Raw genomic sequence first — 22,719 nt, 5'->3', positions numbered from 1 at the left:
ACAGCCATCAACCAGGGAGAGTGAAGGCTAGGACATGCTTCCTCAGAGATATTAGAAACCAGCTTTCACATCAAATTACCCTTTAATGCCTACATGAGCTCTCAGATGCTTGTGATTGGAGAGTGTATCTGTGACTGACAGGGAGAGAATACAACCACACCCCCAATTCAGACAGCATGGCCATGGTCTCTTGGATTTTGGATGGATGGCCATGACATAAGGGGAATTTTATTATTACATGTCTTTGACTGGCAAAGAAACCTACATTCCTGAGTCATGTTAGCAAAATGAGGAGAGAATGATGGTAGATTGTCAAGAAATATGCACGATCAAAGATTTCTCGATGGTTCAATATCACACATTGTCTTTCTTGGATTTAGTTTCAGGTGATGAGCTGCCAACCATTATGATAATCCTGCCAGACATGATGAGATAAAAACTAAAACATTTATGTCAGAAGGAGGATAAGACAGGAGAAGTTCAGTGTCATCAGTGTAGCAGTACTATGAAAAAACAGAAAACATGAAAAAGCATATATAGATCAACTTCTTCATGATTGAAAACTAGTCTGTGAGTGTAAGATTTTGCCCCATATTTGGCCCATGGGGGATACCCATGTTCTAGAATGTCATTAAAAAGTTCAGTCACTTGCTTCTATTTATTTATCCATAACTTTTCCAGAGGCAGCATGGTGGCACCATGGAATGCATTGCTGCCTCACAGCCACTGGGTCCTTTATTTGATAAGAATTAGAGACTTTGTTGATCTCCTCGTGTTTGTGCATGTTTCCTATGGGTTCTCCTATTTCCTCCAACTGTCAAAAATCAAGACAGTATAGTAGGTTGATTGGTTGTTCTAAAAATGCCTGTAACTGTGAACGGTGTGTGAATGGTGGCCTGCAGTGGACTGCTGGTCCATTTGTGGTGACTGATATCTTTCTATCACAATAGAGTCTGGTCCCACTGCACTTGAAGAAGTCAAGAAAAATCAAGAAGAAGACTGATAGAAGAATGATAATTTTTCCAAACCAGTATGGTTTATAACCAAACAACTGACCTACAGTGGGAAATGTCAAGAAAATAAATGTCTTACTATGCAGATGTATCAATAAAACACGAGGTACTATTGGGTGAATCTGCTTTCAAGTATAAAATATCTCTGTAGATAGTTCATAATCAGTTTAAACCACCCCATATTTCTTGTAAACACAAATGGTATCCCATCAACAATACAGTACAGCCAGATATTTAGATTTTTATTTATTCATTCCTCTTCACTAAAGTATGTGGTTATTCTGGCCAGGTTCATGGTGGATTTAGAGCTTATCATTGTAGCCCAGGGATGAGACAGGAATATACCGTGGTTGTGATGTCAGTCCATTACAGGAAATTATGCTCACATTTACATGGTTGTTCACTCATTCACATCTGTACTCATTTATGAGTTTGGTTTTGTTAGTTGGGAGGAAACTGGACAACTTGGAGGAAACTCATGTGAACATGTAGAAAATGGTGAGGTTTACTATTTCATTCTTTGACTATTCATAATGTGGACTGCTTGTGGGTAGAAACTGTGGTGGAATCTCTTGATACGTCTTTTAACTCACTCCTTCCTTGTGACAGTAAGTGAATTGGGACATGGGAATAGTTTTCTTGGAGCAGCTCAAATTTTTAGTGATGTGGAAGTGATGTGTAAAAAGTGCTCATGAAATGGCTCTTAACTATGATTTGATTCTGTATGATGACGTATTCCCTTCTGAAACTGGAAATCAAAGCGAGTTTGTGTTAAATTGCACTCAACACTCAAGAGTAAGAAGCCCTGATGGTATGCAGGATGTGAAACAGAACACAGAGTCTTATTTACTGTGACTTTAGTCCAAGTGTGGAACATGGTTCTAAAGAGCATTTAATTGAATAATCTCAAAGAAGTACAAATCAGCAAAAGTCTATAGGCAACTATGCAGTATCTAAGAAGGAACTAATGAGTTGTTCTTCATTAATACTTATTCATATTAACTAGTAAGAGCTTCTATTAATCAGGAACTACTGAATTATAATAATTATTATTATTATGGGTTGTACTCCTTTATTATAACAAGTGTTATAACTAAATTATTTATTAGTTAATTCCCAATAGTTAAGCCTTACCATCACTTCAGTATTGATGACAATAGCACCAAGAGGCAGGTGCAAAAAAGCTGTGAAACATCAATGAATTCAGTAACACTATAAAAATAGTGCTAAAACGTTGCTTCCTTTAAAGGTAATTGAAACGTTGCTTCCTTTCACTTGTATGAAATTATGAGTAGTGCTGCTCAAGGTTGTTTGACTGTTTCCTGGATGTCACCTACTATTTTGTTTATCCTTTGGATTTGTGGGTTGTGGATTTTAGATTTATGGTGAGTGTGAATAACTTTCAAAATGTTGTGTTAATTCATATTATATTTTATGAAAAGAAAAAAAGCCTTTAGTTGGTAAACCTTAATGCACTTCAGTCTCTGCACTGAGTGCCAATGCATTGACTGTTTTGACCCTCAGTCCTTTATACACTGTGTGCATATATATATATATATATATATGTATATATATATATATATATATATATATATATATATATATATATATATATACACACACACACACACACACACACAATCACACACACACACACACACACAAAATAAATACACATCTAAATACACATCATATTGTTCCTACACATCCAAGAGTTTGGATGTATTTCTTACTGTAATTCTGGAAAAAAGCGTCCTCATGGCATCCTTGTGAAACTGTTGGAGAGTGTGGGCGAATGCACTAAATTAAATGTCATCCCAGACTTAAATATAAAAGAAAGGTTAGCATGTCATAGGTAGACAGAAGGAAGAATGTATGAGTTGATGAATTCACAGACTAATTGGACTGTGAACCAGAAAAAGAAGAAGAATGTTATGAAGAGCATACAATTGTTATAAATAAATCTAAACTGCATGAAAATAAAGGGAAGCCTCCTACTCCTAATTTATAAACAGAAATAGTTATATCAAATTGGTATAATTGACTTTAATTAAAAACAGCATTTAGCCTGCATATGCTATGATTTGATTAGATGGATTTTTACATTCTACATTTTCACACTTTATTGCAGACTGATTACCCATGCAGAAAGCTTTATAAATCTTAGTCATTTAGTAATATGTCATATTTTATATATAGTCATATAACGAGAGTTACAGTAAACAACATTTTTCCTCAAAAATGTCATAAAGATTTCCAAACAAACACTTTGTTGTATATACATAAATAAGAAGAGCTGCTTCTTCAGATTGGCTTGATCTGAACAATAGACATTGTTGTGTGTTAAATAGAGACAAATGTTTTAATACCATAACCACACTTGTCAGTGAGGGCACATCCTGTTCACTTACAACAAGATTACTGTGTTACAGCCTGCACAGTGGAGAAGGACAGCGTCATTTTCTCATTTACTTTGAAGTCTAATTTCTAGTCATGCATAAAATTAACAATATTATCAGAAAAAGTCAGACGGATTAGCTGGGGATGGGGTTAAGCTTCAGAGCTACTGATGGCGAGTAGAGGAGAAGTGAAAAACTGGAAGCCATGCAGAAAATGAAGAATGGACTGATTATTGGGGATGGAAGGAATGAAGAGATTTGAAATAGTGGTCAAGTTATGAGTCCTAGTAGAGGTTGCATTACTATTCTTATTAAAAAAAGATTATAGCTTCTCTGATATTCTGCTCTTAGCTATTTTGATATTCTGATAATCAGCAAAGGTTGAATCAAACCACATGTAAGCCATACACAGGCTAGAAATGAACATTTTGTTAATAAACAAAATAAATAAATGAGTGCAGTAAATACACAAAATAACATATCGGTGTATCATACAACTACATTGGACAAGCTTGTGGCTCTATGCTGTGTGGATGTGTGTCTGTCAGTCCTTATACACAGTTCCTCCAAGATTTTGTGACTGCAGACTTGAACATAAAAATCACAAAGCTTAACAAACTTCGGAGAATTTTTTTTCCATTTTTCAGATTTCCTGCAGATTCATTACAAAACACACATTCAGCCAATTTTTGATTTATGTCTTTGCTACTGGTAGTTGAAAAGAAGAATCCTGTGCTTGCAATTTCACCAGTTCAAGTAATTTTCCACAAGAAAAGAAAACCAAAAATCTGGAGAAATCCGCAACAATCACAAAAAAACAACAACAAATCTTTGTGATATCCTGCAGAGTCTGTACAGCCTAGTGAGACTCAATCCAGTATTCTGTGGATGGAAGATGTAATGATGTTGCATGCACCATTCTCAAATAGCTGATTGGGCTGGATAGTTGCCCCTTACGCACATACACTCTCACACATACACATATACAGTGATGTTTTGCTTCAAATGAATGAATTTCCACTTTTCTTCCTTTGCCGTGTGCAGTACAATGAGGACCTGCATTATGTGGAACCATGTCTGAATGGAACTCTGGTACAAGCTGACATCACCAACAAAGATGTAAGTGCATGTATTTACATACATGTATGGTTGTGTGTGCTTCTTTCTTTGTTCATATATATATACTGTATATATAAGTCACTAACTGTGTCAAAGTTTCTTGTAAAGTTTCTTTCTGATGTTTTAAGGGTGATGTTTTGGGGACAATGTTGCTAGGTAACACCTGAGTCATGTTATTTTTTTCTATGTCCGTGATCCCTTGTCTTACCCTGTGCAATGAACTGAACCTGTGGGTGAGAGTAAAAGTAAATACTCCCACTACCTTCACACTAGTGAACGACAAAATAACAGAATGTTACCTCAAAGTATCTGAATGAAGTCAGATTTTCAGTTCTACGCAAATTAGGTATAATGCATAAAAGTGAGAGAAACAATTGATTTAAATGAATTCTTTTACCACTAGACAAGATTTTAATAAAACACATTTTTTCCATAAACACTGGATGGCCTAATCATTAGTTAAACAGACTTACCAAATATGTATATGATAAACTATCCCCATAGAAGAGATTAAAATTAAATTTTATGATGCTATCATGCTTCTGGTTCCTATCTGCTATGTACATCATTGTCAGAGTGAAATAGTTCTGTGCAATCACTTGCTGCAAGTCGAGTTGTCTTGTACAATAAGGTCTGATAGTGGCCTGCCTTCTTCTTGCTGTGCCTCCCTCCATCTCTCTCTTCTATCTCTCTTCTCTCACTCTCACTGTCTCTCACCCAGACATACACACAAACATAGGTAATAGGATTGATGGAGCCAAGGCAGACAGTGAAAGTTATTACCTTGATTACTCTTGACAACACACATCAGAGGGTCAGAAGGATGGGGGAAGTGGAGGAAGAGAATGTGACAGCAAGGTGGAGAGATTGAGGGGGAAAACGGACTCTTTCCTTGTTCCTTTTTTGACCACTTAAGCCAAATGATTTCATTTCACTAGCAAAGCTCTGTCTCTGTCTTTGAATTTAGTTATTAATTTTTTATCTAAGGATCCCTGGTGTGACCCTGAGTGTCATATGCCCCCTTAAGTTTGTGTGGGTTTCCTTTGGGTTCTCCAGTCTTCTTTTACATCACAAACCATTTATTTCAGTGTATCTAAGTGGCATTGAAAAATTTTGAACTGACATTCCGTCTTATATTGCTCTCAGTCTGACTCTGTACAGAATATAGAATTTACTAAAAATGAATGCGTGAATTAAAAAAATGAATGAATTATTAAATTAGTGGAGGAATACATAAAGGTTTATTGCATGAATGTGGTGAGGAGGCGACATCAATTTAGAATCAAAATAGGAAAGGAAAAAATCTGAGTGGCTTTGAAAGACAGTGGATTATGTGGGTACAAATGGCATTAGACACTTTAGCTGCCTGCCTCAAAAAAACAGTGACTAAAGTGACAATTTATAATTACTGGAAAGATGTAAAAAAAAAACATTGTTTCAGTGACCATTATCAAAGCTTACAAGGTTGTTGGTGCAGAATTGTATTAAATGAACATGATCGAATTATGTGCAGAAGTGTATTGCACTGTTTAACATTGCTGCCTATCAGCTATAGGGTTGTTGATTATATTTCAGGGCTTTGAAAATACATTATCAAATTATTCTGGCTGTACAACATCTATAATTACATATTATACAATACAATAAATACATCCTGATAATTGTTCAGAACTGTCACAGGTCTAAGAATATCATCAGTCAAAAAATGTGGAACATTTAAATATTAATTCCAGTCAATTCATTCACATGGGCCTGAATGGACACATTTAAATCATGTAAATTCAACAAACAATTTTTCCCCAGTGTAATAGTATAAAAAGCTACTTTAAAATATTTCATGCAATTTACTTCATTCAAATGTGTAAATCAGTTCCACAAAAAAATATCTCTTACACTCAACTTCTGAAGTTTATTTGTTAGTTCCATGTGAAATTACATTTAACACAACCTTAAATGCAGCCTAATTTGTTTTTGTAATAATAAAAATGTAATAAAAAATGTAATAATAAAAATAAAAAATATAAACCCACACACATAGTGACCTAAGCTGAGCTTCAAGCCTAAGACACTGGCTCTGTGTGGCAGCCATGCTAACAATTGCACCAACATGCTATGAACAAGTCTAATTAACCAAGTTAATAATAGGGCAATAATTTACACTTACTCTTCGTAATTGTACAGCTTTCATAGAAATTAGTAGACTCTGTTTTATTGAGGTAGAGCTGCACACAAAAGGCAAATAATGATACAATTAATTTACACACTACATTAGTAGTTTAATAATTCATTAATAAAGTTGACATTATTCTAGTAAACCCACTTTATTATCAGGAAACATAAATGAGCAGCTTTATGTTAGGTTGCTTTTTTAAATGCATTTGACACTCATTTACATAGCTATCTACCCATCGATCCATCCGTATTAAGTACCACTCATCCTAATTAAGGGAGCAAGGAATCTGGAGCCCATACCATGGAACTGAGGGCACAAGACAGTGGACACCATGGACAAATGCCAAACCATGACAGGCCACAATCGCACTCTATAGACAATTTAGAGATTGCCAGCCAGCCTACAACACATGTTTTTTGACTTGGGGAGAAACCAGAGTACCCTGAGGAAACTCAGCAAAACATGCAAACTCTGCAACACAACAACCAACCCCTAAAGTATAGGACAAACGTGCTAACCACTAATCTATTGCGCCCCTGCAAAAATAGTAATAAAGACTTTTTAATACACTAACCGTTGGCAATTTTAAAAAATGTAGTTCTGTTTTGTTGGAGATTGCATTTGGCTAGTGTTGTTTGGGTCAGATCCAACCCATTAGAGTGAAGGATTCCTGCAAATACATACAACAGCATTCTAAAGAATCAGCTTAATGCTATAATGAACCACTTCTACCATGATAAAAGTGGCTTTTTCGCATTTCAAGGGAATGTCCCGAACCTAGGGCTTGAGGGCTGTCTGACTGGTTTGATAAGGATGAAAATAATGTAAATCATATCTTAAGACCTTCATAGTCACCAGATTTCAACTCAAATGAAGTGTCAGAATATTTTAGATTCTTTGTAGATCTTGTAGAATCTTTGCAGAGGTAAACTGAAACTGCTATGATGGTCCAACAGACAATTATTGTTCTTTTTTCCTCTTTTTATTTTGTCAAATGCTAGTCTCACAAATCATGGCTTTGTATATCAAACACGAACAAACAGCATCAGTAAAAAAGCAGCAGTGGTTAAAATTATAACCATAAAAATAATCAGTAGGATTTAAATAAAAGATTAATAACAATTAATTATTATTTTTGGTGAATTTTGAGCAATTCTTATCAACAATAAAATATGGTATCAGACCATATTATGTATATATACATAAACCTATATGATTTCATGCTGTATATTAAAGCTGATTTAAGCAGTTTGGCTAAACAGGACCAAATTATATTCGCACAGGTTTTGACATATAATAGTCCAATTTTCTGAGACAGCTATTTAGCATTTCCCTTCTCCTTACTTACAGTGCACTGCTGGTAGTATAATCACATTCGCAGTCTAAATGCTTTCAGCTAGAACCAAACTCCAACAGAACAAAATACTAACAAGCTATAATAATTCCTGTTGATAAGTTTCTCTGGGCTACGCTGACTTCTGATTTTAATCGCAGCAGGTTTAACTCAGTTTGGCTCCTGTGCAGTATTACAGGATGGGAGCTAAAATAAATGGAGAAAAATAAGCAAAGGGAGGAGAAGCAGCAGGCATTCAGTCACTGAAAGAATGTACCTGCTGACTGGAACATGAGGAACTTTCACATCTGGTGCTACGTTTAGTGTTCATGCCATGATATTACATGTTGACAGTTCAGACAACTGATTTAAATATATTCAGCCTTAGTTTTGTCCTTGAAAGACAAAAGACTTTTTGACTTTTTATACTAGAAAATCAGTGAATTGGTGTGTCAAATTCAAGAACATGTTAAGCACGGTCGGTCGATTAGCAAAACAGGTTAACACGAGCTAGACAGAAGTCGTAGAAGGTAAGTAGAAGCATACAAAGTCAAAAAAACAGAAGAAAAAACTAGAAAAAAAGGATGGCACAGTAACGGTACTGCAACAAAGAACAAAATGAACGTTTTATGATAATATAAACACACACGAGGTTTAAATACTGACCTAAAATGAAAACAGTGACACAAGGGAAACAAGCAATGACAAGGAGTAGAGACAGATGTGCAAAGAGTTTAAGTGTTGTAGTAATTAACTATAACTTTAACTATATATATATATATATATATATATATATATATATATATATATATATATATATATATGTATATATATACATATATATATATATATATATATATATATATATATGTATATATATACATATATATATATATATATATATATATATATATATATATATATATATATATACATATATATATAGAGAGAGCGAGAGAGAGAGAGAGAGAGAGAGAGAGAGTACAGAAAAATAATGACTTAAAAAAATTACTCTTACATGCATGTACAGTATACACATATACTGTCACTTCTGAGCTATTTCGTGTTAGGCAATCTAAAATAAATTGGTTCTGTTCACTAGCTGGTACACCTTCATGCTTATTTCAAGTTGGTTTTATGAATTTCATAAAAGACTGGAAGAGAGACTTTCTAAGTGACTTGCCCATCCTGGTAGGTGCAATCAAAGAGAAGAATAAGATCCTCTTTCTTCTCTCTCTCTTTCTTTCTCTCTCTCTCTCTCTCTCTCTCTCTCTCTCTCTCTCTCTCTCTCTCTCTCTCTCTCTCTCTCAAACACACTCACACACACACACACACACACACACACACACACACACACACACACACACACACACACACACACACACACACACACAAGCATCTTCATTGAAAACTTGTTAATAAGAAAATGGAACAGGGAGTGTAATGGAAAATGCCTGTAGACATTTCAATTATAAAGTTTGTGTTTTTTAGAAAACCCAGCAAAAGAGAGGTGTCATGACGTCTGGATAGGTGAAGGGGAGAGAAAGAGAGAGAGTGTGTGTGTTAGTGAGAGAGAGAGAGACAAACAGTGGGGTTTATTTAGATTAACGCCATTTCTCTGCTTCCCCGGAGGCTGTCTTTAATAATAAGACACACAGATGAGGTCCATTGGGTCTTTAGACCCTATTACGCACATACACACAGGCACACACACAGCGAGAGAGAGAAAGAAAGAGAGAGAGAGAGAGAATATGATTGCTTGGAAGTGAAGAATTTGTTATTCTAATATTTTAGTTTAGTAACTTTTCATTCATTCACTTGTAATAACATCTGTATCAGCAATAAAAAGGTGCCATTTTCACTAAGAATCCTAAAACCAAAAATATTTCCTGACTGCCAGGTTTAGAAAAAATATTATTATTATTATTATTATTATTATTATTATTATTATTATTATTATTATTATTATTATTATTATTATTATTATCATTATTATTATTATTAGTAGTAGTAGTAGTAGTAGTAGCAGTAGTAGTAGTAGCAGTAGTATTATAGTGTCAATTCTGGCAGTGTCAATTCTGGCAGTCACCACATTGATTAGGACCACAGATCAGGTTTGAAACAATTATGCTCTAGTAAGGAGATTTTCAGAGTGAACACATTTGCTGAGGTCTGAATCTGTGTGATTGTTTCTGGTGCCTCTGCAGCAGTGGTCTGGTTTCAATCTAATGCATTTGCTTTTATCTTATGTCACCTTGTGCAGGAAGATCACAACATCACTTACCACTGTCACTGTGGTACACATGTCTCATGGAAAAAAATGATGACATCCAGTTAATTTTCTTCCTGAACAAATAAGCAATCAATTAATAAATGTTCGATTGCTCTATATTGCTATTAACAAGTAAAGGATTGCAGAAGATGCTGAAAAAACTATAGGGATTGTCTGATACACAGTTTTTTGTTGTAAACATATTGCCATAGGTCTATTACAAAAAAAAAAAAATTGAAGTATTGATTATTTCCATTAATTCATAATTCATAATTGGAGCAACTGCAAATGTTTTTACATTTCACAACAACCAGTCATTGTTGATACTGGAATAGTGTTGACCAGTGTTTAAATATAAAACACCTTAAACTTTTTGAATTTTGTGCTAATATGTTTATTGAGCAATTTATTTTAGGATAATTTTAAGCTAATCCAGTTGAAGGTACACTGAAGGAACTTTGTTCTACCAAGATGCACAGATTTCAGAAAAACACTCCAGTCTAACTATATCTCAGTAACCATACTAAAACTTTACAAAATGGAAAATGGAAACTTATTATTTGCTTCATAATCCCTCTTTCCCTCTCCCACTGTTTGAAATATATCTTACATCATCTTGTATCCATCATAGATACTCACACACTCAGCATTTACAATTGCTGAAATGTATTTGCTCTCATTCAGATTATTTAGCTCTTTACACTAAGTACATTTAAATTAGTTCAATCTGGCAACATCCATTTTAGTAACTGTTCTGCTCACTTTTCTTCTTCTAATGAAATAAAATGTTCATAGAGCATTTGCAACAGTGCAAATCCTTCCTCTGTGGAGCACTATTAGTGCATGATGTAGATCTTTTGTAGCTTTTATCTGTTAGATCACATTTTAAAAATTAGAGCCATTAGATTTAATGAGCTTTGAATATAAATGTTTTGTTGAACCAGCTGCAGAAAAAAACAAACACACATGTACATTATAACTGGACTATCTTCAATTTTTCTCTTCTTTTCTCTGCAGCATTTCCGTGAACACCTTGACAAGCTAAGTGCTAACGGTATAGGGATGCTGGACATCGCTCTGACTGAGGCTTTTGAGCTCCTCAATAATGTTAGTGAAATCACACACACACACAAACACACACACACACACACACACACACACACACACACACACACACAGTGGTGTTTCTTTCAGTTTGTTTGTAAATAAATATTTGTTGTGTTTATTACAGTTTAGGATCAAGATTTAGCTGCTTTACTAATTCCGTTATCTTCATGCCCTTTAGTAACAGTAACAATCTCAACAAATATTAAAATTGACTGAAGCTATTAACAGGTTACTTGAATCGTCGTAAAAAACAAGAAGTTAAAAAAAAAGATTAAGGAAAATGTTTTATCAAAATTTAAGTCAATAAACCATTCTTAAAGCATGAAATATAAATTATCAGCCAAATCTGTTACCCCTTTTAATATACTTCACACTTAAACTCATTAAAACAAAATGTACTAATAATTTTGTCATTTATGGTCAACAGACCTCATTTACATGAAATAAAAACATATTTCCATACAACAATATAAAATTGGTTAAAATTTTACCCCAAGGACAACAGGAGAGTTTTAAATATAGGACACCTTTATTTATTACGATTATGAAGATTGTTCATCATGTTTACAGATTTTAGTATGAACATATAAATTAGTATCTTGTTCATACAACTATATAGTTATAGACCTAACTAGTGGTAGCAAACAGTAGCTCAGTGGATCGGAACGCCCAGGACCACCAAGCTGCCCCCTGCTGGGCCCTTGAGCAAGGCCCTTATCCCTCAAATGCTCAGCTGTATTAATGAGATAAATGTAAGTCGCTCTGTATAAGTGTGTCAGCTACAGTATATGTCATAAATGTTAATGTAAAATAATAGCAAATAATCTTTAGGCAGCATTATTGTCGTTACTAATTGCCGCCTTTAACACTAACAAAGTTACATAAGAGCTTTCAGCACACAGCTTTCTTTAGATGTTCAGGTAATTAACCTAGCATGTGTATGTTTAATTATGGTTGACTTGATAAAGGCTTACATAGCTGATTGATTATACAAAAATCAGCTTGCAAACAAACCTCTTTGACCTTAATGTTAGTTAATGGATAAAGTGATTAATGAGAATTCCCCTAAACAACAAGGCAGTACTGAAGTGCACTCTGGGATGCACAACAGTGTGGGGTTGCCATGGCAGTTAATTGCTTCTCTTTAAATAGCCAATAGCTGTAGTGGTTTTTTTAATTGACACTGGACAAATACAACGATTGGTTTTCAATATGGCAGATTACCATTATTCAGGTTCTTCTGATTTCTATTATTATACTTTTGTGATTATATATTAATAGTATTTTATTAAGGAATACATGAAAAGGTATAAATGTAAGTATAACATGTGTGCGCATGTGTTCAGTTTAACGAAACAGGCCGTGGAAGTGTGTGCAGTCAAGCCATCATGCTGGTGACAGATGGAGCAGTGGACATGTATGACACCATCTTTGATAAATACAACTCACCAGACAGAAAGGTATTTTTATTTATTTATTTATTTATTTATTTATTTATTTATTTATTTATATTTAGAGAACTTATTCTGCACTTTGCAGTACTGGATGAAGCCACATGTCCTAAAATATGTCTGTTTGCTCTTTTCTTAATTAGTGCACACAGCATAAGTATATTGCACACATGCTCTATTGGGGGTTTGATTACTTTTTACAAGAGCTTTATTCATGTTCGATGCACGTGATTTGAAAAGGGCTTTGTCTGAATGCGTGTTGTGATGACGTCTCACACAGACGCACACACACACTCACACACACACACACACACACACACACACACACACGAAATGATCACTGATGTGCTTAACAGATCCTCAACAAAGCCTAAAGCTTTACACTCTGTAGATGTGCGGATGAGTGTGAGCTTATGACCTTAATCACGGCCAGGTCTCTCTTCAGTAAGTGCCAATACAGCGCTAATGTTCTCCCACTGTGCACTACACTTCTTATGCCCTCAACACCCCTCACTGCCCCCCTTCCACCCATTAGCGTTTCACTGTTAAAGTTTCCCCCTGGCGCCTCGTCTGTAATGTTTCCTCCTTGTGTGCTGCACATAATATGTTCCCATGTGGCCTGCTGACAAACTGCTCCACTATTATCTGGCCACGTGTTGCACATTTAATGTTCCTTTTTCTGTTCTCTTTCCATTCTGGAGTCACTACTCTTCCGAAATATGCCATAGTTAATGCTCTTCCACGATGCTCATGATTCCGAGATCCCTGTGGAGTTGATATGATAATGACGTTTTCAAACATGGAAATTTTGGGTTTTTTTAGATTATCAGTGGCTGTATATAACAGAGGATGTATACTGTGTATAAAAGGCAAAACTGATGGATGGTCATTCTTCAGTGCATTTATTAAAATGCCTAATTTGTGAAATGAAGGATATTTTAATAAGTTTGTATTTAAACATGAACGATGAGAGAAAGAATGATTGAAGACATATTAAATGATGCTATATGCCAAAAGTACAGTATAATCACATGCTAATCATCATCATTATTATTATTATTATTATTTATATTTGTGCACATTTTCAATTTACATGAAACCTAGCATAAAACCTCTTGCACATTAACTTTACTAATATATAGCGAACTATATTTGGCATCATAGCAGGTTTCTGTAACATATTTGCATATTTGTGCTTCTCATTTATCAAGTCCACACACTATAAGAACTGAACTTGCTCCAATTATTGTATGTTTTTTTTTTTTTTTTTTTTTTACATAAATTGAGTGTATATTTTTAGAATTTTGATTTAGACATTCTGTTTTTGCATCTATGAAGTCTTGAGGATCTGTGTATGCTTGTACCTCTCCTCTGTGACTATTAGATTTTCGTACTCTTCTTGTACGTCTCTCATTTAAAAAAAAAAGGTTGGTAGGTTAGGACAGGTTAGTACTGCTGACCCTGTTGGGCATCTACTCTCACAATAGGCATTTATCATCAGCACCTTTGGTACTGTCACCATGGCAACGCTCTTTTCTCCACAGACCTGGCAAGCTAGCATCTTAGTTTTGAAATGCTTTCTATTCGGTCTAACTGTCTTAGTATAAAAAGTTTTTAACAGAAAAATAGAACCATTTAAGGAACACAAAAGAAAATAAAGGCGAAAAACAGTTGTTTATTTAGCAACTTTTTTCATTGAATTATTTTTAGGTTGAAATACAGTAACTGAACATATAAAGGTTATCAATGTGAATTTTTTTCTTTATTGCATTTAAGTTTCATGCACAGAAAAGTAGATACGCTGTTGTCATTGTGGAATATACTGATTAGAACATTTTATATAGAGATCATGTAATAAACAGTGGGATGCTTTTCTTCATAAAACAGGTTTTGTAGTGCTTTATATACACAATATCTAAAGGCTTATGATTTTTAGTTGCGTTCTGTGAAAAAGAAATAGGTAAATCAGATTCATGAGTTGTTCCTATGGGCAAATGAGACAATCTGTAGGAAGTAAAGGATGAAAGCAGTTTCTCAGTAGCCCCGCTGACTCTTTCCATTAGAATACATAAGTCACTCTATTGTCAGTTGATGGATGTGAGATTTTTTTTTTTTTTGAAAGATCTCAAAAGCCAGGCAAATGTAATACCTTCTACAACATGTACTATATATAAACTACATAAAGATGAGACCAAAATTCAAAACGTTATGTGTGGCGGAAACCTAACACTGCACATCACCCTGAACGCACCATCCCGTCTGTGAAACATGGTGGTGACAGCATCATGTTGTGGGGATGCTTTTCTTCAGCAGGGACAGGGAAGCTGGTCAGAGTTGATGGGAAGATGGATGGAGCCAAATACAGGGCAAAATTAGATAAAAACCTGTTAGCGTCTGCAAAAGACTTAAGATTGGGGCGGAGGTTCATCTTCCAGCAAGCCAATGACCCTAAACATACAGCCAGAGCTACAATGTAGTGGTTTAGATCAAAGCATATTCGTGTGTTAGAATGGCCCAGTCAAAGCCTAGACCTAAATCCAATTGAGAATCTGTGGCAAGACATGAAAATCGCTGTTCACAAACGCTCGCCATCCAATCCGACTGAGATTGAGCTATTTTGCAAAGAAGAATGGGCAAACATTTCACTCTCTAGCTGTGCAAAGCTGGTAGAGACATACCCCAAAAGACTTGCAGCTGTAATTACAGCGAAAGGTTCTACAAAGTATTGACTCAGTGCGGCTGAATACAAATGCATGCCACACTTTTCAGATATTTATTTGTAAAAAAAATCTGTTCACCATTTATCATTTTCCTTCCACTTCACAATTCCACTTTGTGTTGGTCTATCAAATAAAATCCCAATAAAATACATCTTTGTTTGTGGTCAAACTGAAAAAGTTCAGTGGGTACGAATACTTTTCACTGTAGTCACTGTATATCACCTTACAAAAGAAAAACATTTTTTCACACCATTCTATGTAAACACTAGAAACTGATGCGTGTGAAAATTCCAGGAAATTAGCGGTTTCTCAAATCAAATCTGAAATCTTGCACCAAGCACCATGCCATGGTTAAAGTATGTTTAATGTGAACTTTAACTGAAGCTCTTGACTTGATTCTGCATGACTGTATGCATTGTGCTACTGCCACGTGATTGGCAGATTAAATATCTTAATCAGTTCAATTCAGTCTATTTTTCTAGTGCTTTTAACAGTTGACATTGTCTCAAAATTTTAAAATTTAAATTACTATTTATCTCTAACAGCTATCCCTAATATGCAAGCCTGAATATATATGAACAAATGTGGACAGTAAAAGTGTAATAAAGTAGACAGTGAGTATATATCCTTGCCTAGTTAGTTGCCTATAGCACGTCAACAGCTATAGCTCCTAGATCTCATTATGTTTGAGGCTACGTAATTATTCATGTTGCCAATTTTCTTATAAACACAGTGGTTAAAAAAAATTGAAACTCTTTTCTAATTGATTTCATTCTTTTTCTTTTTGCCCTGTACCTATCCCCTCCCATCACACCTGTGAGCTATTATCTACGCTAGCTCACTGCTAATGGCACGTCTGGGCTAATGATTACAGACTTCCACCACGCTCTGTGCAAACAGGCCCATATGCAGTAAAGATTTTTTTCCTGTTCTCAAACTTCATTTCATTTCATTGTGAATTGATTTTAATTACTTCTATGTTTTAAAAGAAACTCTTCAGACAATGGCGCTACTGAAATCATTAGGGATTGTCTAGTCTTGAGTTTTACACATTTAATGTTATTAGAACAAGAGTACTAAATGTAGAACAATTGAAGAGGATAACGTGCCCAACATGTTGATCTCAGATTTATAATTTCTTTTTTTTATATTGTCTCAATAATGCTGTCCTTGTGAGACATCATATTAAATCATATCATAATTGCATAGATCGTCAGTAATGTAGCCAGTAGGAAGCAGTGATCAGAGGTTCTTTTTTTTTTGCTAACTATAAATTCAGTAGATCTCAACTTACTCTAGGATTTCTGTGAATATGTGTGTGTGTGTGTGTGTGTGTGTGTGTGTGTGTGAGAGAGAGAGAGAGAGAGAGAGAGAGAGAGAGAGAGAGAGAGAGAGAGAGAGAGAGAGAGAATAACTAATAAATTTAGATGAGCAGATTTTGCTTTTGAAGATATCAGGAAAAGTCTGTTGATTGTTCAGCTTAAGTGGGTGGCTTACACCTTTAAGAAGATCATGGCATTAATTTAAAGTTTTAACATTCATTAAATACAGTTAGGATTAAAGGGGAACTTTAAAAAGGGAATTTACAAGCTGAAAGCAAAAGATTATAGAACAGTATTAAGTATTAAGGCCTGTGGACATGGAGCAATTTTTATTGATTCATCTTCAGTAACTGTTTTATGCTGGTCAGGGTTGAAGTGGATCTGCAGCCAATGTTGTCATGCATATCTGGTTGGTTTGTGTATTTTAGACATTTCCTGAGATTATCACACATACAGATAACTCTAAAGTTTATACAGGAAGAGCAAAAAAACAAACATGTGAAAACATCCATTGTGAATGGATAAGAGAAGTCAGAGGAGAATGGGCAGATTGGAACTGGAAGCTGACAGTGACTCAAATAACTACGCTTTACAATAAACAGAAATGCATATCCTTGATACAGCTGGACTATAAGAGGAGCGGAAAATTACATCTATGGCATCCTGTGCGATTTACAGAAGCACTTTATATTCTCTATTCAAGTTAAAAAAATATTGTCAAGCTAGTGAATTTATTCTTTGTTGGAAGACAGGCAGACCACATCAGTTTCCAGTCCTGTCAGCCAGTAACTGGAATCTGAGACTACATTGGGCAAATACTCATGGAAAAATACTGGAAAGATGAAGACTGGAAATAAACCCTCATGTTTTGTTTATTATCACTTACTAATCACAACCTCAAAAAAAAGAATGCTTTCTAACTAGCACATCATCATTTCTAACTATCATGTCTCAAGAAGTTTTAAGGGGTCGGTTTTAAAATACATATCACAAGGCACTTGGACACATCATTGGTGATGTAAACATGGGAACAAGAAGTGTTTTGGGTTTGTTGACCTTTAGACAGCCACTTCACAGACATTTTACATGAATAGCTTGGCTTGTCTTGTAGACTTGGTACTGTTCCCCACTGGTCCTTGCTCAGTACTTGCTCAGTTCTGCACTACACAGTCAAGTGCACTTAACACATCCAGATCCATTCATACCTCCAAGGTGACTAAGGAGGTGTCAAGCCACTCTGGCACTGTTAACGGATGCTTAGTGTGACTGGTTCCAAATGGACACCACAAAAATATGTGTATCTAATACATTTAGAATTGTACATGCATTAGTGTAGAACACAAGCACATGCCTCATCTTCGTCTAACATTTGATTGGGTCATTATAACCAGCTCATTGACAGCTTCACCATGGTGACCGAGCTGGGGGTTCTCAGCTCCGGACTTGTGTCTGTGCTGGTTCAGATGGCCTTCCTTGTGTTTACAACTTAGATGCTTAAGAGGTTGCAGGCCTTACATAGGGACTAATCTGCAAAGCCTCTACAGCCCATCTCCTTGGGCTTGTACCTTCTCACCACCCTCATCTGGGTCACTCTATCACCAGGTGTGCATACTTGGGTCACTTTTTTACAATGGCCTCCTCCATCCTCTCCTCCAGGAATGATGTAAACTTCAACATTTGGTTTGATGATTGATGAAAGTCAACATCTGTGATGTTTTCTGGGAATTAGAGCTGTTTTACCAGGGCTACACTCATTGGCCAGTTGTGTGCTACTCCAAACAGCCATGTTGCTGCCTTCAAGGGCATCTTTCCTGCTCTGAAGGGGCAATTGGACAGGTCTCTGGACCTGGTCATACTACCAGAAGTGGCATACTTTGCCTTGTCCTTTTAGACAGCAGCTAAGAATATGTTCCAGTTAGGCAAAAAGAACATGCTGGTGAGTTAACCTTTTCCTAACTGAGATGGTTGGATGAACTTGGCAACACATAACAGAAAGATTGGAAAGGAACGGAGAAGCTTGACCTGCCACAAAATGAACCAGGAGTTCTTCTGATCTAATGCCCTAATGTAATGTTCCCATCTAGTGCATGCACCTTGTTGATATGTCCTCACCATCTGGCTTGCGTTGCAGATACTCAACCCCAGCACCCAACTCTTCATGGACCAGCTGCCACTTGTCTTTTCCCAGGACTTGGGTTGTTGTAAAGCTAGAAGACCTGCTTGGATGGATATCTCTGTCTCCACCTGAGCTCTCTGCCAGAGCTGTGCCTCAGCCTGGACCACAGGGTTCACAGAGTCTTTCATTTTCTCAGTTTTCATTTTCATGCCAGCCTTCGAGACTTTTGGGTATCTTGAATCCCTGACTCATGTAGTAGTGTGAAATTTCCCACTCTATAGAGCACAATATTTCAGGATTAGGGCTCCTGCTCTGAACTTTCACTGCAAAATGGAATATTTCTGACAAACATCTTTAAACATCTTTTCCCTTCAAATCCACACATTTTTCTGTGTCTTACAACACTTCTTACTGCTGCATAATTCTGTGTTTGTGTGTGCGTGCGTTAGCTCCTCCCTATGCACAGGACATAATGATGCAGACAGAACCCATCTGGATATAACACTCTGAGGGGCTAAGGGTCAGTAAGTCATAACGGAGGTCATACACAAACACACCCAATTGCAGGAGGCTTGTGTGTGTTCGTGGGTCTGAATGTGGACCTATTTGTCTGCTGAAACCTTTCAGCTTTGTAATTTCTGCTGTTACTGCTGTCTTTACGTTAATTTTGTCACATTTCTGTTACAAATACACCAGTACAGACCAAAAAAGAGTGCAGCAAAAATGTTAGAATTTAAGATTTCATTTCAAAATTGTTTTGTTGTATATATATTACTGCTTTGTATCTTGGGCCAAATAAATGCATATGTTCACTAAGAATGATGTTCAAAATTGAGTGTACTTTGTCGCTGATCACATATTATCTTCCAGGTGAGTTTTAAAGCTAACACAAAGCTAACATACAGGGTACGTAGGTTCTTGCAAGGGACGTGAAAAGAAGCTTGTATTCCAGCTAATTCTAATAAGTCTAAAACATCCTAGACTCCCTGGAATCAAGTGTACATCCATCTCAGTGTACTTTGTACAGATGACTACGTTCATGCTGATAATCACAGGCCTTTTTAAAATAGTATAAATGGGGTTTCATTTTTGTGGCTTGGACAGCTACAGTAAGTGAACGCAAATGACTCTTTTTTACATAACCATAAAAAATCTAAGAACAAAAAAACAGCCCAACAAAACAACAACAAAAATAACACATACAATGTAGCTGAATTAGAATTGGCATAGAGTTTGTTAATCTCTCACAGTTATAAATTTAAAGGGCACAGTGTTGAATAAGGACAATTTTCACACAACTGTAGTGTTTTATATGTTTGTACATTCTACCATCTGTTTAGTAACAGTTGTATTCTGGAAGAGATCTTTTGGTTCCTGGATGTTTATTTTTACTAGTTAAACATAGAACATCACTACATTTTAAAAATAAATGTATTTAAGGGTCTCTGCAATGCAGGTGGGGTTTCCTGTCAATAAACTACAGTAATAAACCTTTTTGCGTTTTTTATGAGAATTTCTGTTTTTACCTAGACTGCTAGGGGCAATATGGTCATAGAAACAGAAATGGTTATTTTAATTTTCACACTAATGTTTCTACCTTTAAAGTAAATAGTGATGTCAAACCCATTGAGATGCCCCACATGCTTGTTCATAATCCTCTAATATTGTGTAAGGTTATCTATACATGGGTTTAAATGTCTTAAACTAAAAGCCAACAGTGTCCTAATTTTTTATCAGACTTTCAGCCATAAAATAATTAATTTATTCCTTTATACTGAGTGAAAAATGTTTGATAAGTCGATTTCCATTCTGCTGGTAAAATGGAGCACCAATGTACTGATAAAAAGAATTGAACTTTCTAGTTAAACTCTCTTTTTGAGAGTTCCCTCTGCATTGAAAGTAGGTTTTACTGTAAGAAAGGAATCCAAATCAAACTGTTTTAGGTAACAGTAAACCTTCAGTTCCAACCTTTAAAATTTTGCTTCAACCTAACCCTAATCCTAATCCTTGTGTTTCTAAGAATGCGATTATATGGCTGGCCTGAACTGGTATTTAAGATAAGATAAGATAAGATAAGATAAGATAAGATAAGATAAGATAAGATAAGATAAGATAAGATAAGATAAGATAAGATAAGATAAGATAAGATAAGATAAGATAAGATAAGATACCTTTGTATGTACCTTTATTCGTCCCACAATGGGGAAATTTCTCTGCTACAGCAGCAAAGAGAAAGAAATGCAAATACATAAAAAGAATAAAGACATAAAATAATATAGAGTATATACACAACACAATGTATAAAGAACATACAAGAAAGAAGAAAAAAGAGACCACGAGTAAATAGTTACGCTAACAGACATATTGCACACAGGTAATATTGCACGCTTTTCAAAATTTCTGTTATTGCGTGTGTTGTTTAAAATACTTTGTTATTGTTATTATTGCAGTTAAACAGTAATCTGGTGTGTAAATATGGTGACTGGTTCACTGGGAGCCGCTTTGATTGTAAATTTAAACATTCTTGTACTATTAAGGCACAAAATCCTAGGAATTGCTGAACAAAGAATTAAACTGTCCAATCCTTCCTGACTTGACTTAATAGTGATGAAGCCTGGCTACCAAACACCAAGCACCAGTGATAATAATGAATGTTGTCACACGGCGAGTTTGAAACATGGAGGCAGAGTCAAGTGCACAAGGCACAAGAATTATCATACGCTAAGGTGAGACTCAGAGATAACGGAACAGAAACTTCAGTATGATGTCTCACATGGGCAGCATTATTGAGACAATATAAAAAAAAAAAGAAATCATAAATCTGAGATCATCATGTTGGGCACTTTATCCTCTTCAATTGTTCTACATTTAGTACTCTTCACGTTATCTTCCAGATATTTTTTTTGTGTATCTTGACCTATCTATTGACTCCAAGTACTGCAATTGTTCTGTTTAATCACCAGCTGAATTTATTGTAGATAGATTTGATGTTCCATTAAATATGAAAGTGTAAAATGAGTCAGCTCTTATAAAAGAATTGAATAAATGAGGAAGCCCTGACCTTTAAATTTGGGTCAAATATGTAAATTATGTTAATCTTCACTTTAAAGCCAAGTCATTATTTTTCAAATGACTTCTTATCAGATAACTAACTAGCACAACCTAACTCTGAGGCAATAATGCATTATGCATAAGCGAAAAAGTGTGTGTGTGTATGTGTGTGTGTGTGTGTGTGTGTGTGTGTGTGTGTGTGTGTGAGAGAGAGAGAGAGAGAGAGAGAGAGAGAGAGAGAGAGAGAGAGCATTTGTATGTTTCTGTACACTTTTGTGTCTTGTTAGCCAGATCAATAGTGAAGTCTGACTTCACTGATAATATATATACACACAAACCCACACTACACACTGCATACACATCTGAAGATCAGACATGGGCATCTGTGCTTGGTTGGGTCCGTTGTCTGTTGATGTGTAGAATTAATTATCCAGGGTTTAAGAAGGCTAGTTTTGTCTTACATATAACTCAGGGTTTAACAAGACCCTGGTTTAACTCAGGAAAAGGAAAACATATCCAAAATTTTTAGGGCAATAACAAAAGTCACAACCAGGCCCAAGTCAGGTGATGAACAAATAGTTAGATAGTTAAAATACAGGAAACACTCAGCAGAGACAAAAACAATGCACAGAGGGACGAACAA

The 22,719-nt window shown here is 35.5% G+C and overlaps 1 protein-coding gene across 1 annotated transcript in view; it reads left to right on the top strand.

The window, feature by feature from the left end:
• Positions 1–22,719, top strand: part of cacna2d3a (calcium channel, voltage-dependent, alpha 2/delta subunit 3a) — a 210,801-nt gene that overhangs the window by 93,120 nt on the left and 94,962 nt on the right. Inside the window, exons 9-11 of the mRNA XM_060881760.1 lie at positions 4,457–4,531; positions 11,327–11,416; positions 12,763–12,876. Coding sequence (XP_060737743.1) covers positions 4,457–4,531; positions 11,327–11,416; positions 12,763–12,876 — 279 coding nt within the window. The remainder of the gene's footprint in view (positions 1–4,456; positions 4,532–11,326; positions 11,417–12,762; positions 12,877–22,719) is intronic.

This window comes from Tachysurus vachellii, chromosome 11 (genome assembly GCF_030014155.1).
Source record: "Tachysurus vachellii isolate PV-2020 chromosome 11, HZAU_Pvac_v1, whole genome shotgun sequence".
NCBI lineage: Eukaryota > Metazoa > Chordata > Actinopteri > Siluriformes > Bagridae > Tachysurus > Tachysurus vachellii.
The sequence above is the reverse complement of the archived record's forward strand: the minus strand, read 5'-3'. Positions and strand labels throughout refer to the sequence as shown.